The following is an 18279-nucleotide window of genomic DNA, read 5'->3' as shown; positions in this document are numbered from 1 at the left end:
TCATCCTTACTAGCAAATGAAAAGCCAAAACTGAATGAATGCTCGTGCTTCAAGGCTACAGAAAGGTCAGAAAATCAAAGCAAGAGAAGGCTGATGTATAACTCTGCAGTTATTGTAAGCTCAGCCACGCAAGCTGAGACCCATGACTTACAACTCCAGATTCTTTCTGTCAAATTCTCTTAATTAAGTTGGTGTCTTGCTACCAAGTGGTCTTCTGAATACCAGCTGTTTAGGAAAACTGGGGCTTTAAGGAGTTCTTTTGTCAACTGTTTTCTAAACCTCTAAAATAGGTTACTGCTGTAATTATAATTTTTAATGAGCCAGTAGACTTTGGAAAGAGCTATTTCTCATGGAGAATGAACTGTAAACATTTCTAATGGCTCATGAATTACATCTGACAAAGCCCACTCATATTCTCTAGACAGAGGACAAATTTCACAGCTGGCACTGATGAAGAGAAGCACTGGTGTGGGTTAGAGTATGAATGCAGTAAAGGGTTGAGCCTGGAGACTTGTGTTCTAACCATCAAGTTAGTCACCTCAACTGTAAACTGAAGGGGCAGAACAAAGGTTAGAAAAGCACCTCTCCTCTGTTGCACACATGGGCCCATTTTACTTACATATCTAGCAAGTAAAATGCAAGTTAAGAGCAAATGCCATCTCTTGGCTTAGAAACCGTGTCCATTCTCTCTAATGGCCCCATCCCACCAGCACACACTTGCTTCCCTCTGCCTTAGAGCAGCTCTGTCACCACGCACAAAAAGGAGCACCATCTGATAGGGCTAGGACTGCCCCACTCCCCACTACACATCAATGCCTACAACAATGCCTTATAACAGCATTATAATCAGCAAACACCAGCTTAATTCTTGATTTTTCCTTGTCAATCATCATCAAACCTTGTCAATTCTACCCTCTAAATAAATTTTAAGGTGATCGTGTGACTTGAAATGATTTATATTCCATGTTTGTTTCATTAAAATAAAAATAAAGCTTTATGACCCAGTGAATTTTAGTAAGTACTTTTAGAGCCTGGTATTTATCAAGTGAGTCTGAATTTATGAGGAGGTGGTAGTAGAGGAGCCTGAAAAAAGGGCAGTTACACCATATGTGTCCTAATTTATCACATGAATGCAATGGATAGTTGAACAACTGCTGCCACACATACTCAGGGTAATCCATTTCTGAGGAACAGGCTCCAAACTAAGACGTTAATTTTTAGGGCCTCAGAACAGACCCTTGGGGAACTCACATTTGGAATTAGAAAGAAAGTAATAAAGTAACAAAAGTATATAGACTAATCCTAACATTCGGTAGCCGTACATAGTGAAATCCAGGCTAACCCAGGCTTACAGAGTAGACCCATCCTCAATAAGCAAAAACAAAAAGAGAAAAGAGAACCAAAATCAGAAGGCGCAACTGGGAACTGGAAAGAGTTCAGGAGAAACAGAATGCAGAAGTCCCAACACTGTGGCAGCTACAGAGGGGAAACAGAGGAAGGCTGCTAAATTGGCTGAGCATGGTGGCACACACCTTCAATCCCAGTGAGGGACAATTCTGGAGTTTTAGTTTCTCTAAAAACCACAAATATTATAAGGATATGTTTTCATTTTAATCCCAGGTATGGGAACATGGACTGCTTCGGACTGTTTGTAGCAGCTGACTATGCAGCTGACTATGAAATCATTCAACCTGAAATGACTTACAATTCGTTTGTTTCGTGCGCTAGCAGAGGCATGATTTTGCCACCTGCAGGTAGTTTCTGTGATTGTGTGACATTTGGAATTCTGGGAACTTCTTGGAGAGTATGTAAATGCTAGAGCTGTGGTAGGCAGAGGGTGGGGGTGTTGTTGGTCATTTAGGGAGGCTGGTTGTGGTTTGTTAGTAGTAGTGCTCAAAAAAGAAACGAAAAGAAATTAGATTAGTGATCTCTCTCTCTCTCCTCTCTCCTTGTTTCTCTATATCGTGAAAGGGGTAAAATCAGGGGGCTAAAGGATAGGAAAAAAGAATCCATAAAGTAGCAAAGACTGGGCTACATCCCAGCACTTGGGAGGCAAAGGCAGGTGGATATCTGTGAGTTCCAGACCAACCAGGGCTACATAGTAAAATTGTCTTTGAAAGAGAGAGTGGGAAAGAGTTAAGAATTGTCAAAGCTGTCATTTGGGTCTATCTTACTCGCTGTTCGATTACTGTGAAGAGTCACCATAACCAAAAGCAACTCTTATAAAAGAAATTGGGGGCTTGCTTACATTTTTGGAGGTTTAGTCCATTGTTATCATGGCAGGGAGCATGACAACAGGCAGATATGGTGTTAGAGAAGTAGCTGAGAGCTACATCATGATGAGCAAGCAGGGAAAGTGAACGGAGGGCTAGGATGGGCTTTTGAAACATCAAAGCCCGACCCACAACCTCCTCTAATAAGGCCACACCTCCTAACCCTTCTAATCCTTTTTAATAGCATCACTCCCTGCTGACTATGCATTCAAATATATAAGCCTATGGGAACCACTCTTTTTCAAGGCATCAAAGGGGCATAGTGGCACAACATGGGATGCCGGAAGGAGCTCAAATTTGGAGCCAGCCTAGGTTATAAAGCAAGACCTTTCAAATGAATAGAAGGAAGAGAAGGAAGGAAGAAAGGGAAGGAAGGAAGAAGGACAAAAGGAAAGCAGGTTGGTTTGGAGTGTGGTGGTTTCAGTAAGAATGTCTCCTATAGGCTTAGATGTCTGAATACCATCTGTTTGGGTAGATGTAGGAGGTATGGCCTTGCTGGAAGAATTATGTCACTAGGGTGATCTTTGAGGTTTCAAAGCCATGTGCCATTCTCCGTTTGCTGTCTGCTTCCTGCTTGCTGTTCAAAATGTAAACTCTCAAGTTTGCTGCTCGACACAAAGCCTATTGCCAAGTTATGATGATAATGATAGACTATTATCCTACAGAAACTGTAAGCCCAAAAAACTCCTTCCTTCTAAAGCTACCTTGGTCATGGTGTTTCAAACCAGCAATAGAAAAGTAACTAATATGGCACACATATACAATGGCACACTGCTTATAACAAAAAAAAACAAAACAAAAAGAAAAAAAAAAAAAAAACCCCTCGACACAGAACTGTAATGAAAGTTTTGGTTCCTTTGTAAGCGCAGTTATGTCATGTAAATATATTTTTGTTTTAGTCCCAAGTGTGAGATTTTAGTTGAGCTATAGTTTGTCCACACCTGTTAACTGTCTCATGAGTGGTGTGGCTTCTGCCAGCTGGTAATAGCAGCATGGTCTAGGACTCTGAATGCTAAGAAAGCAAGGCACGGCCTGCGGTGTTGACATGTGGTGTGAAGCAGTGACCAGAGAGACAGACAGTGTGGCAGCTTGGAGCAGAAACAGTGGCTTGAGGAAGACTGCTGGCTGTGTCTGCGGTTGACAGAGATTGGTACAGAGTCCTGAAAGAACCCATTGACCCTAACAGCCAGGAGAAGTAAAGGGGCCCTCTCTCCCCACTAGTCTTCTCTCCTGTGTAGGGTTGGGAGGTTGAGGCCTAAACACACCAAATAAAGAAGAGTTTTAAAAATGAGCGCTACACAGAACAATGTGAGTGAACCTCAAGCTTTAAGCTGCTTTCAACCATCAAGAATGCTGACAAAGACCCAGAAATAGACACGCTGACATAGGAGGAAAAGCTCTCATGCCTCAAGCCTACACAAAGAATTACAAGCAACTAAGGAATGTTTGGGATGGGTGGGCTAATGGGTGAGGTGATAATCTTCATAAAGGAAGACATATCAATTGGGGGCCTCAAAGAATTTTGAATAGAAAGAGTAGCACAACAGGTCATTCTGAATGATGGTTTACTGTTTTAACAGCCTGTGAGAGACATTAGAACCTAAACTATGATGTTTAGTAGAGGTGAGAAGTATTAAATGGAAAACATATTTAGGAAGCAAAAGGAATGGTGTTTCAGCATAAGGAATTAAAAAGGGCACATCAAAGATTACTGACCGGTTTCAGGCTTCAGTGATTAGATGTATGATACTAAGTACCTACATGTGAGCAATAAAATAACAAGTTTCATTTAGGATATATTGATTTCTTTTTCTAGATGTCATTATTTAATTGATGCTTTTCTAAAGGCCACATGGATATTTTTAGAAAATTCTTTTTCTTTCTTTTTAAAGATTTATTTATTACACATAGAGTATTCTGTCTGCATGTACTTGCAGGCCAGAAGAGGGCACCAGATCTCATTATAGCAGCCACCATGTGGTTGCTGGGAATTGAACTCAGGACCTCTGGAAGAACAGCCAGTGCTCTTAACCTCTGAGCCATCTCTCCAGCCCCCATCCTTTTTTTTTTTTTTTTTTTTTTTTTGTATAAATGTATCAGCTAATATTATAAAAATTTCTGAGCTGAAGATAAGATTCTAACACCTTTATTAACTTATATGTTAAGAAAATTGGGCTGGCCAGCACATGCCTTTAATCCTAGCACTTGGGAGGCAAAGGCAGGTGGATCTCTGTAAACTTGAGGCCAGCCTGGTCTACAAAGCAAGTTCCAGGATAGCTAGGACTCTGTTACACAGAGAAACCCTGTCTTGAAAAACAAACAAAAAAAGGAAGGAATGAAGAAGGAAAGAAAACTGGGTTGCACATCATGGCACATGTCTTTAATTGCAGCACTTGAGAGACAGAGGCAAGCAGATACCTGTGAGTTCAAAGACAGCCTGCACTACATAGCAAGTTCCAGGACAGCCAGAGCTACATAGATCTTGTGAAAACTGGGTGTAGGGGCTTTAAGAGATGGATCAATAGTTAAAAACACTGGCTGTTTTTCCAGAGGAGCCAGATTCAACCCAAGCACTCATATAGTGACTAATTGTCTTTAACTTAGTTCCAGGAAGACATTGGTACCCTTTTTTGACCTCTTCAGGCATTGTTTTCAAATGGTGCATAGACTACATGCAGGCATACACATTAAAAAAATAAATAAATCTTAAAAAAAAAAAAAAAAAAAAGAAAATGGGCTTAGATGCCTTAAAAATAGTTAAGATGTTCCTTCTAAGAGCTGGCTCAGTCGGTGGCGTAAATCTAGAAACACCTGGGGAAAGGGAACCTCAACTGAGAATTTGCCTTGATCAGATTAGCCTGTATGCACTTTCTTGAGTGCTGATTGATGTGAAAGGGCCTAGCCCACTGTGAGCCTGGACTATGTAAGAAAGGTAGCTGAATGTGAGCCTGGAAACAAACCAGTAGTCAGCGTTCCTACATGGCTTCTGCTTCAAGTTCTTGCCACGAGTTCCTGTCTAGCCTTCCTTCAATAATGGGACGGACTATAAGACAAATAAATCCTTTCCTTCCCAGTTGCATTGGTCATAGTGTTTATCATAGTGACAGAAAAGCAACCAAGACAATGAGTAAAAAACACTTGCTATGAAAGAGAGGAGGTCCTGAGTTCAAATCCTTTCCACCCAGGTAAAGCTAAGCATATCCTTCCAGCACTGGGGAGACAGAGACAGATGGATCACAGGAGCTCATTGGACAACCAATCCATCTCAAAAAGCAAACTTGAGGTTCAGTGAAAAGAATAAGGTGGCAGTCAGGCAGGGTGGTACTCCCTTTTAACCCCAGCACCTAGGAGGCAGAGGCAGCACATCTCTACCAAGGCCAACCTTGTTTAGAGACTGTGTTCCAGGTCAGCAGAGCTACATAACGAGATCTTGTTTCAATCTAAAGGAAAAGAAAAGGAGCCGGGCATGGTGGTGCAGGCCTTTAAGCCTAGCACTTGGGAGGCAGAAGCAGGTGGATCTCTGAGTTTGAGGCCAGATTGGTCTACAAAATGAGTTCCAGGACAGCCAAAGCTACACAGAGAAAGAGGAACCCTGCCTTGAAAAACAAAACAAAACAAAATTAAAAGAAAAGGGAAAAGGTGGAGCGCAGTAAAAGACATCTGCAGTTTCCGAGTCCCTGAGCGCACACTCGTGCATGTGCCTGCACACATGGGCACATGCCCAGACACGGGGAAAGTGAGAACTTACTAAGCTCACTACAGACTGAAGAACAAGTGTTGAGAGAGAAAGAATGATGTTTAAGAAGAGAACAGCAAACACACTTGAGTGAGGGTACTGGCTTCTCAGGGGGCGCGTGTTTGTTTCTTTGTTGGGCCAGGTATGCTGTGCACAGCTCTAACCCCAGCACCAAGATGCAGAAACAGCTGGGTCTCTGTGAGCTTGAGGCCAATCTGATCTACAATTTGAGTTCCAGACCAGTCAAGGCTATGAGACAAGGCTATGACCAGTGAGACAATGTCTCAAAAAACAAGCAAACAACAAAAAGCATACATATACATAGTACACACATAAGTTAAAAAACAAATAAGAAAAAGGTTTAAAATAAGAAATAAAATAAAAAACAAATAAGAAAAATATGAAAGAGGTTTAAAAATGTTAGTTTGTTATTCCATCAACCTAACAAATCATAGTAATCACATTAAAGTTAGTTAGGAACTGGAGAGATGGCTCAGCAGTTAAGAGACCTGCTGTGTTTGCACAGGTCAGAACCCAGAACCCACATCACATCCATACTCTTTTGGCTTTGGTGGGTACCAGCACACAGTACATACACACAAGCTAATACAGACACACACACACACACACACACACACACACACACATTTTTTTTTTTAATCTTAAAAATAAAAAAAATTAAGCTGGGCAATGGTAGCGCACACCTTTAATCCCAGAGGCAGGAGGATCTCGCTGAGTCTGAGGCCAGCCTGGTCCACAGAGTAAATTCCAAGACAGCCAGGGCTACACAGAGAAGCCCTGTCTCAAAAACCAAACAAATAAAATAAAATATTTTAAAAGGCATTATACTAACAAGAGAGTGTTGGAGTGGAACTTAGGGTATACTACACAAAGCCCCAAGTTTGATCTCCAGATCTGAGGGAGAAAGCAAAACAAAACACAGAAGAGCATTCCCTGACAGACAATTTCATTTCCTTGATATTCTAGAAAAAGACGATCTAATTTACATGAAATAAAGAATAATATCAGTGAGTATGTGGCGACAGATTGTACAAGGGCCATAAGGGCTCTTTGGGTATTAACTCTTTGGGTTTCCACAGTGGTTACAAGTGTCCCTTGATTTGTCAAAATTCACCAACAATCATATGTTCTTGTTTTGTTTTTTGAGAGAGTCTTGTAAAGAGACTCTCTTGTGTACTATATGGAAGCATCTGATACCGATGGCCTAGCAGCTGAGGCAGGAAATAGGTGGTGGGAGTTCTGGCAGAGAGATGAACTCTGGAAAAAGAGTTCATTCGCCCTGAGGAAGAAGGACGCATGAAACTTAGGAGAGGTTAACAAACCATGTAGCAACACAGAATATAGTAAATGAGTAAAATGAGTATGAGCTAGTCAGAGAATGAACCAAAGCTTATGACCTAAGAATTTATTCCTAAGTAATGAAGTCTTAGAGTCCTTATTTCAGGAACTGGGGTGAGGATGGGAACATCTGTGGTTACAGACTCTTGCTATGTATCTGTAGTCTGTCTTAGTTTGGGCTTTATTGTTGGGAAGAGACACCATGACCAAGGCAACTCTTACAAAGGAAAACATTTCAATGGAGCTGGCTTACAGTTCCAGAGGTTTAGTCCATTATCAATCATGGTGAAAGCATGGCAGCCTGCAGGCAGGCTGGAGAAGGAGCTGAGAGTTCTAAATCTTTTTTGTTTTGGTTTGGTTTTTTCAAGACAGGGTTTCTCTGCAAAACAGAGCACTGGCTGTCCTGGAACTTGCTTTGTACCCTAAGCTGGCTTTGAACTCACAAAGATCTGGCCACCTGCCTCCCAAGGGCTGGGATCAAAGGTGATACAAATGTCTGTAATTCCAATAATCAGGAGGACCAAGCTACAGAGGGAGTTCAAGGCCAGCCTAGACTGTATTAGAGCCTGATGATAATGACAAAGTTAAAATAGTGACTTTAAATAGTCCTTCAATCCTAAAACACTGCATCTTACAAACTAGTGATGGGTATGGAGAACCACAGCTTGTCCTCCCCAAACACCTCAGCTGTGCTCCCCAAGTTTCAAAGAGCACGTGGAATTCCTAAGTTTCAAACACCTGACTACAGACTTTTCTTACTACCTTAGGTTTCACAAAAGTTCAGCTACTCAAGAATTCCAACATGCTTAGAGCAAAGAGCTCCTTTCCTGTGTGTGACTGACTGCCGTGACACTAATTAGCTCTAATTTTCACGAAATGCTTCCCACAACACGTGGAATGGCGCTCACCTGGTCCAACTGTCACCTCAGTGGAATGCTTGTTAATAACTTTAATCTTATCACTGAAGCCATTTTTCTCCACAATCTTCACAGCAGCATCAGCCATGGGCTTAAAAACCTGTAAGTTAGAGAAGGGGGTGAGAGAAAGAGAAGACAAGGAAGAAAAATGAGCAATGTGCCATTTAAAAACATCTTACCTCTCAAAGACTCAGAGCTAGCAGGACAGTACCCGACTCAGGTGAGGCTAAGAATGTTTTAGTCTCCAAATGTGTGTCATGAAAATGAACATAAAAGGATAGAATTCAGCCATGTGTGGTGGCACGAGGGTAAGACAGGACAATTATCATGAGTTATAGGCAAGCCTGAGCTTCAGAGTGAAACCCTGTCTCAACAGCCTCCACCTGCACACATAAAAACAATCAAACAAACAATTAAATAAGTTAAATTTCAAGGTACTATTTACAAGTTCCCATTGCATGCCAAGTAAGCAAAAATGAAGAAATCTTGCACTACCTAGTAGAGGCAGTAGGTGTCACTGTTAGGCTAAAGATGCTAAGAGAAGAGCTGTTCTCACAAACTGGGATTATGCACTTTAATTTCCAGAGATAAGGGAGACTATAACTGTGTTAAAGTGTGGCCAGGTCACCTTCATGTTCAGAACTGACTCAGACCAAAAGTACAGCCTGTATTTCCTTTTGATATTTGGAACTCTCCACAATGTAGACCATTTTACTCTCCCAGAACCCCCCTTTTTAACCCATATGGTCCTCCCCAGTATTCATAGGCAGGTGTGAACTCTCCTACCCCACATCTGCCAAATTAAATCCAGCTGGAAGCTGGGAAAATGGCAATCCATGCCTGGAATGGAAGCACTTGGGAAGTGTAGATAGATCAGCCAGCCTAGCTAAACAGTCTGAGGCCAGCCTGGGCTACACAGGACCCTTGTATAAAGCAATGTGTCTAAAGCAAACACACAAACACAAACCACAGGGAAATACAAAGTTTTTCCTCCAGAACTTATGAGACCCCTCAAGCCCTTCACCAGTCCCTCTAACCCTGACTTTTCAACTTGCCTAATCTGGATGTCACAACTCTAATCCATAAAAATACAGAAACTCTCATAAATACAAAGTGGAAACAAAAATAAATGATAGGAGATTTTCATTTTTTTTCTAAGTCATTTTCTATATTTTCTACCATAAAAATGATTTTGATATCACGGAAAATTCCATATTCTTTTGTGAAGACTGTATCAGCTGGGGGAAAACAATTATTTCTAAAACGTTGCATTTTTTTTTTTTAATGTGGTCTCTGGGCTTAAACCCTCAATCCTCATCAATCACTTTATCTGAGCCTTTAAAATTACCACAAACTCAGTGTGATCCTCTTTTTGCTGCCTTTGATCTATCAACTCGGCCCCTTCCCTAAGCCTTCCTGCTCTGACCATTCACAGCCTCTCTGTCCTCAGCCAAGCAAGAAGCTCAAGCTCTCACAGGGCTGGAGAGACAGCTCAGCCAGTGGTGTTTGATGTCACTTTTACTCGTCATTTGCCAATATGGTATCAGTTGAAAAGTGCATATCTGGATTTGACTGGCCTGTGAACATGCCTGAGAGAGATTTTCTTAATTAGGTGAACTGACCCACCCTGAATTCTGAGCAGCATCATTTCATGGGCTAGGTCCAGGATTGAACGAAAAAGAGAAAGCCAGCTGACCTGCATGCATAATTCATTACTTTTGGCTCCTGACTGAGAATATAAATCAACTAGCTCCTTCAAGTTCCTGACACCCTGCCTTCTTCCCAGTGATAAACTATAACCTGGAATTATGAACACATAAACCTTTTATCCTTAAATTGCTTTTGTCAAAGTATTTTATCACAGCAGCTAAAATAAAACTAAGGCACCGGCGTAAGTGTGACGTGAAGACCAGAGTTCAGAATCCCACCATCTGTGTAAATGCTATGCAGCAGTCCCTCTGTAATCCCAGACCAGCTGGCTGAGAGCAAATGCTTAGCTAGACAAGCTGGACTGGTAGCTATGAGTTCAAGTGGCTCTATATCAGTATTTAAGGTGGGGACTGACTTAAGAAGACACCAGTATCAGCCTTTGGCCTCCACATGCAAGCACCCACCTACACACAAGCAGGCACACCTAATCAAACACACAATGCTCACACCCCAAGCATGAACAATGAAGACAACTTCCCAAACATCCACTACTCCCTGCCTCAGAAGAGGAGCAGTGGTACAGTATGGGAACTGGCCTGCTTTAAAGTGATGAAACCACCTGGCTTGGGGGGAACTAAATCCCCTTTGTCAATTATTTTGGCCAACTGTAGATACAAGGAGAGGTTTGCCAGAAATTTCTAGGAAAAGTTTGCTTGCTTTTAAAAGAGTAAATTAGAATCACATTTTCCTGTCTGATGTACCCCAATGGGTCTTTAGCAGCTTTTCTACAGCCAGTAGAGGTACAAGCCCTAGAAGAAAGGCAGTATGTCAACAGAATAAGAAAGATTCACTAGAACAATAAGAAAGATTCATACAGGCAGAAGAGATAGCTAAGGAGATAAAGAGTACTAACTACTTTACAGAAACCTAGAATTCCGTTTCCAGCACCCACAGTGGTCAGCTTAAAAGCAGGTATAACTCGATCTGGTGCCCTCTTCTGGTCTGAGGGCACCAACATGGAGGCACGTGTGCATGCACACACACAAACTCTTTGAAATAAAATTGGGGCTGGTGAGATAGGCTTAAAAGCACATATTGCTCTTCCAGGGACACATATGTACACGCTAGATTAGAGGATTTAACACCCTCTTCTGGCTTCCATGTGTACCTGTACTCATATATGCTCATACATACAATTAGTCAAAAATAAAATGCTGAAAAAATTATTTTAAAAGTCACTAATGAGCCAGGCAGTGGTGGCACACTCCTTTAACCCTAGCACTCAGAAGGCAGAAGAAGGCAGATCTCTATGTTCAAGGACAGCATGGCCTACAGAACAAGTTCTAGGATAGGGCTAAACAGAGAAACAAAACAAAAATAAACCAATAAAAGTCATTAATAATCTCCTATTGCCAATTCAACAACGGTTACTCCTCACTCAGCTAAACCTTTATACCTACCTATACTGTCCAACATATAAGCAACATGTAGCTGACTAAAATGGGATGAAGTAAAAACTTCATTCCTCAAGTGATTGGTACGTGCAGTGGTTTAACTAAGAATGGCTCCCACAGGCTCATATATTTGAATGCATACTGACCAGAAAGTAGTTTTGAAAGGATTAGGATTAGAAGGTGTGGCCTTGTTGGAGGGGTATGTCACTAGGGGGTGGGCTTTGAGGTTTCAAAAGCCCAAACCAGGCCCAGTCTCTCTCTGTTTGCCAAACTGGGATGTAGCTCTCAAGGTACTTCTTTAGCACCTCACCTGCTTGCTACCATTCTCTCTGCCATGATGATACTGTAAGGAAGCCTCCAGTTAAACGCTCTCCTTTACAAAAGTTGCCTTGGTCATGGTGTCCCCTCACAGCAACAGCGACTAAGTAAGACAGTAACCTCGACCACCTAGGGCCCATTGTATCAAACAACACCACGGGTAACAGGGATGTCTTCTCATATACACCTCCCTTCCAAGGTTCCCATGAATCTGCTCTGCTGGCTTCCACAGTACACTTCCCTCTGGGGTCATTCCGTCTGCCTAAACTTGGCTATACTGGCCACATTTCCTTAACCATTGAAAGTAAGCACGTTTCCAAGTTTAGCTCTTCTCTTTTCCCTCCCTGAGCAACCACACTGCTAACTTTACCAGTTAGATGTTAGCCAGTGAGTACCAAGTCCACCTGTATATACCCTTTTATGTGTTAGAACAGAACCAGAGGCCTGCCTTCAGGCCTAACTCCTATTTTTGTCAGTGATGAAGAACAAGCTTCCTGCATGCTAGGCAAGTATTATGCTAATGAGCAACTCTCCAGCCCTTCTTTTGCTTACTGACTGTAGGACTTCAATCCTGACCAATCCTGAGTCCTAGTCCCTTCATTTGTAAGACAGGGATAACAAAATTTACTTTGAAGCCATCAGGGCAGTCGTTCTAAAATATAAGCTTCTTCATATCTGCTCAAACACCTTGGTAATTTTTTTTTTTTTTTTTTTTGGTGTTGTTTGCTTATTATTTTTTTTTTTTTAATTCAGCTCATGTAGCCCAGGGTGGCCTTAAATTCCTGAATCATCCTGCATCTTTCTCCCAAGTTCGAGGATTACAAGCAAGCACTACTATGCCCAGTTTAAATATCATTATTTCATTTTCCTTTATAGCTGTGTAAAGTTCCATTACGTGTGTGCAAGCACACAACTGACTCCATGATGAAAATACCATTCAGGCTGTAAAACTCAGCATGTATACTGTACCATCTGCCAAACAAAAACAAAGACCTAATCTGTGGAGTGCTATTTGTCGGTCAAGCTCCTTTGTTATTGAGTATTTGACAAAAAACATGTTTTCACACTGGCCTTCACCTTGAGACAGAGATAAGAGGATGTTATGCCAAGTTCCTTAAAACTTGTTTGTGTAACCTTGGACCATATTTGCTACAGGGAAGTAGTTTAAGAAAACAAGTTTGGCAGTTCCATGAACTTCTTGTATTGATGTGACTTGTTTTTGCTTTGCCCAGAGAAAGGAATTGTGGAATAAACTCTCTGCTGCAGTTGTCCTGACAGCCCTCTGGAGCTGATCCCATGTGTAGTGTGATTTGCTTTAATTATTTCAATCCTCACTCCCCAGTCAGGTACTATTCGACTGCTGGTGGGCTCTGGCACTAAGCCATTAAAGTCCATAGTTCTGGGATGTCTCTAAATTTTGCTTTTTGGCTTCTGTGGCTCTACTTCTACGTAACTGTTCTTATTAACTAAAGTATGCAAACCCAGGACATGGTTTTTGTGCCTACAAGCACAAGAAAGGCTCAGGGCTATCCTGGAATCTTGAACACCCAATAAAGACTTTCTACTGGCTTAAATCCACATCCAAGCAGTCTTCTCTGGTAGACAGTCCACTTTTAACTGCTTAGCTATCTATCCAGCTCCTAAAAACATTCTTTTTTAATTAACATGCATTTTATTTATTGTTTGTTTGTTCATTTTTTTGGGACAAGATCTATTTAACCCTGGCTGTTCTGAAACTCCATATGTAGACCAGCCAGGCTTTGAACTCAGAGATCGTTCTGCTTTTGTTTCCCATGTGCTGGGATTGAATGTATGGGCTACCATTCTCAGTCTACTCATTTTATGTTTGAATGTTTTGCCTGCATATAGGTGCACCATGTGCATGCTTGGTATCTATGGAAGTAAAGGGGGGCACCGGAGCCCCTGAACTGAAATCATGGATGGTTGTGAACCACCATGTGGGTACTGAGAATTGAACTCTGTAGGAACAAATGTTCTTGACTTTTGAGCTACCTATCCAGCCACAAATAGGTTATTCTTGGTTGGTCTGTTGATTTTTTCTTTTTCTTTCTTTTTTTTTCTTTTTTTTTTTTTTTTTCAGAGACAGGGTTTCACTGTGTCGCCTTGGCTGTCCTAGACTCACTTTGTAGACCAGGCTGGCCTCAAATTCACAGCCATCTGCCTGCCTCTGCCTCCCTAAGTGTTGGGATTACAGGTGTGTGACACGGCACCCAGAAAGTGGGTTATTCTTATCTCACATTAAGTATATGTAACTCAGGCCAGGTCCACTGGCACATGCTTTTAAATTATGTGCATGTGTGTGTGTCTCTGTGCAGATTATACATGTGAGCACCAGGACCATAGAACCCTCCAGCTCCCTGGAACTGGAATTTGTGAGCTGGCAGCTAGAGGTGCTGGCTCTCTACAAGAGCAATACAAGTTTTAACCATGAGCTATCTCTTCAGTCTGCACTCATCTTTTAAAGAAATCGATATAAGCTGCATGTGGTGGCACACAGCTTTCATCCCAACACTGAGGTTGTGGGCAGAAGCAGGCTCTGTGAGTTTTGGGGCCAGACTGTTCTACATAGTGAGTTCCAGGACAGCTATGTAGAAAACCAGTCTCAAACAAACAAATAAATGAATACTATTTTTATTACTGTGTGGATGTGATGATGTGCATGTTTAAGTACGTATGTGCCATAGAGTGCATGTGGAGGTCTTCTCTTTTTCCATTGTGAGATCCAGGGGTCAAATCCATTTATCGAACCTTCCCACTTGGAGATTATGGCCCCAAGACAGTGATAACAGGGCAGCTAGAAGGAGCTGAAGTAGAATACATTCTACTGCTGACCTCAGGACTATGTGAGCAAACTTTTATCTTATTTAAGTTACTGCTTTATTCATTTACCACATTCCCTCTTATAATGTATACTATTTACATTATCATAAAAATAACATGTTTAATGTTTTATTAAAGAAATGGTAAGGATAACAAGTTGGCTCAGTGGGTAAGGGAGCCTGCTGCAGAGCATGATAAGTTGACCCGAATTTAATCCCTGAGACCTGCATGGTGAAGGAGAAAGCAAACTTCAAAAGTTATCCTCTGACTACCACACAAATGCTACCTCCATACAAAATAAATACATAAAATCGTGATAAAAAACATTAAGGGTATGGCGGTAGACACCTTTTTAAGTCCTAGCACTTGGAAGATAGAGAAAGTGTATGTCTATAAATTAAAGGCCAATCTGGTTTACATAGTGAGTTCTAGGACAGCCAGAGACATGTAGGTAGACCTTGTTTAAAACAAACAAACAAACAAACAAACAAAAAACAGGCACATGCCTTTAATCTCAGTACTCAGGAGGCAGAGGCAGATGGATCTCTGAGTTTGAGGCCAGCCTGGTCTACAGAGTGACAGCCAGGGCTATGGAGAGAAACCCTGTCTCAAAAAACAAAAAACAAACAAACAAAAAAGACAGGCCTAATGGCACATGCCATTTATTCCAGCACTTGGGAGGCAGAGGTAGTAGCATCTCTGGGAGTTTGAGTCTAGCCTGGCCTATATATCAAACTCCAGGACAATACAGAGGGACTATGTCTTTAAATAAAACAAACAAACAAAAAAAGAAAAACAGAGAAAGAGCGTCAGAATGTAAAAAACAGCTAGTTCTATAGGAACACTTAATCTTGTTGCACATTTAAAAATTCCAATGTCAGGTCACATTCCAGAAAAATTCAGTAAAATATTAATTAATTTTAATAGACTGGGCACAGTGGCACACGCCTGTAATACCAGCACTCAGGGAGAAAGATATAGGCAGATCTCTGTGAGTTCGAGGCTAGCTGGTCTACAAAGTGAGCCCAGGATAGCCAGAGCTACACAGAAAAACCCTGTCTCACAAAAACAGAAAACAAACAAACAAAAAATTAATCTGATATTATTTTAAGACAGTGTCTGTGGTAGCTCAGATTGGGCAAGACCTGTCAGAGGCCCAGGATGACCCTAAAACCCAATTTCGACAGTTCTACTTCTGGAGAGTCAATATGCCAGTTTATGTATTGCTAGCAATCGAATCCAGGTCTACATGCTAGATTGATACTCTCGAGACTCAACTACATCGCCAACAAAAACTTTAATGGAAATCTCAGCAGGAAGCAGAAGCATTACTTTAAAAATGTTTTTAGATTTTTTTTTATGTGTATAACTGTTTTGTCTGCACATATGTATATGTAATATATGAATGCCTGGTGCCTGAGGAGGTATGAAGAGGCTATCCTCTGGAACTAGAGTTAAAAACGGTTGTAAGCTACCATGTGGGTACAGGGAATCAAATCTGGGTCCTCTGCAAGAACAGACAGTGTTCTTAACCACTGAGCCATCTTTCCAGCCCACGTAACTATTTTTTAAAGTTCCTCAGGGAGTCTGACACAGCCTACTCTGAGAATCACTGTTTCAAAGTGGGGAAGAAGAGGGGAACCTCCTGAAGAGAGGAGCCCTGTCTGAGTCATCTTCTATGTGTGAAGAAGTCAGTTATGTACTCATCATTGTTTGTCAGCAGACTGAGAAAACCCAAGGACTTAAAGGCCTCCCCATGTAAGACACAGGATACACACCCAAACAGTATGGCTTACCTCGATAGCATAGCAGAAGTCAGCTCCTGCAGTAACTGCCATCATTGACAGGAGACCTGTGCCAGTGCCAATGTCAAGAACCAAGGCCTTTTGTCCTTTGTCTTTTATCCTACTCACAGCTGCCCGGATACCCTGGTAATATTTTATATTCTGAGAGAAAGGAAAAAATAACTGTCACGTCTCTTGTTATTGTAAGTAAGTGAAAAGGTGCTCTATAGAACTGGGGTCATGGTTGGCAGCACCAGGTAAAGAAATGACCCTACGTCCTTTCTAAGCCCTAGATGTCAGCACTTGCTAGCTAAGCTACACATTTATAGGTTCCATGATCACTGAGTCAGCCTCCTGCCCTGTATTAAGTGATTTTCTCTGCTATACTCTTCTTTTCTGTTTAGGAATGCTGGCAAGACTGTAAACCATTGCTGCTAGGTATAGACAATAAAGAAATGAAGAGGATTAAAGGCAGGTAGGAGCAGGGAGAAAGTATGCTTGTTCTTCCTGTAGGAATGCAGTTCTGATCAGGTCCCTTTTAGAAATGGCGGCTGGTTCTAGGCCCTCTTCTCCCAGTGCCCACAAGCAGCCTCCTCTGGTGCCTCAGAGCAGCACCAACCCCCAAGCACTGATCCATCTGAGAGGTGAAAGTGCCCACCCACCGCCCTCCTTGCCAACTGGTACTTCTGTCAGTCCTAGCCCAGGATTTGTACCTGCAGCTAAGTTCGTTACGTTCTCCCTGAATACCCCTCTAAACCTGGCTCTTCTGCAGTGCTCTTAACCACTGAGCTATCTCTATAATAAATAATTTTAACATTGTTTACACATTTATTTATTTGTGTGGGCTGGGGAATGCACATGCATGCACATGTGCACACAAAGGACATATGTGTACATAAAAGACGATTTGCAGTAGTCAGTTCTCTCCTTCTACCATGCAGGTTCTAGGGACTGAACTGAGGTTGTCAGGTTTGGGTTTTGTTGTTGCTGTTGTTAGTTTGTTTCTAAGTTTAGAATACCACATGTCGATTTCTTTTTCCAGTGCTGGGTGTCACCTAGGACCTCACATATGCTAGGGAAGTATTCTACTGAGCTATATACCAGTCTCTAAAATAACAAATGCTGACAAAAATGTGAAGAAACTAGGAATCTCATACATAATGGGAACATAACTTACATATGCATCCTAAAAAAGTTCTCAACAATTTCTTAAAATGTCAAGCATACACTTACCAGGGGCTAGAACCATGGCTCATCAGTTAAGAGCACTTATGACTTTTGTGGAAGACCTAATTTAATTGCTAGCATCCACATGGCAGCTCACACAGTCAGACTGTGGGCTGTCACGTAGAGGAATGAGAAGAGGCACTCAACAAAGTAAATGATGGCTGAGCAAAATGATTTGCAGTTGGAAGATCAGTATAATCTTTTTTTTTTTTTTCTTTCCTGAGACAGGGTTTCTCTGTGTAGCCTCAGCTGTTGTGGGCTCGATTTGTAGTCTAGACTGGCCTCAAACTCACAGAGATCCACCTGCCTTTGCCTCCTTGAATGCTGGGATTAAAGGCATGCGCCACCTCACCCGGCTAGATCAGTAGAATTTGATGTCAGGTTTCATGCTCACAAAAAAGGGGGAGCTACCTTTATGGCTTGGCTGACTGGAATGTCATTTGGCCAACTTCCCTCTGAAGTAAGAAAGACCCTTTTCTATATAGGTCACATAAAATCAGAAAATCTCATAAACTCAATACTACAATAATAAGATGAGAATATTTGTTATGCAAGCATGTAAATGACAGGTTATAAGTAGTTTGATTTAATCATTTCAAAATGTGTGTACATGTACATATGCACACACACATTACAATGTACCAATAAATAGACATTTAACTGGTAATTAGACTGTATACCAGGGTAGCTATGCACATGCCTGCTTCCATGTGTGCCTAT

At 41.6% G+C, this 18279-nt stretch overlaps 1 protein-coding gene across 3 annotated transcripts in view; it reads right to left on the bottom strand.

The window, feature by feature from the left end:
- Positions 1 to 18279, bottom strand: part of Prmt7 (protein arginine methyltransferase 7) — a 59910-nt gene that overhangs the window by 23299 nt on the left and 18332 nt on the right. For all 3 annotated transcript variants that reach the window (XM_055621144.1, XM_055621143.1, XM_055621145.1), the window contains 2 exons: positions 16345 to 16494; positions 8277 to 8385 (listed from right to left, as the gene is read on the bottom strand). In XM_055621144.1, coding sequence (XP_055477119.1) covers positions 8277 to 8385; positions 16345 to 16494 — 259 coding nt within the window. The remainder of the gene's footprint in view (positions 1 to 8276; positions 8386 to 16344; positions 16495 to 18279) is intronic.

This window comes from Psammomys obesus, unplaced genomic scaffold (genome assembly GCF_907164565.1).
Source record: "Psammomys obesus unplaced genomic scaffold, mPsaObe1.curated_primary_1811, whole genome shotgun sequence".
Classification (NCBI taxonomy): Eukaryota; Metazoa; Chordata; class Mammalia; order Rodentia; family Muridae; genus Psammomys; species Psammomys obesus.
This window is presented reverse-complemented; position numbering and strand designations above follow the sequence as displayed.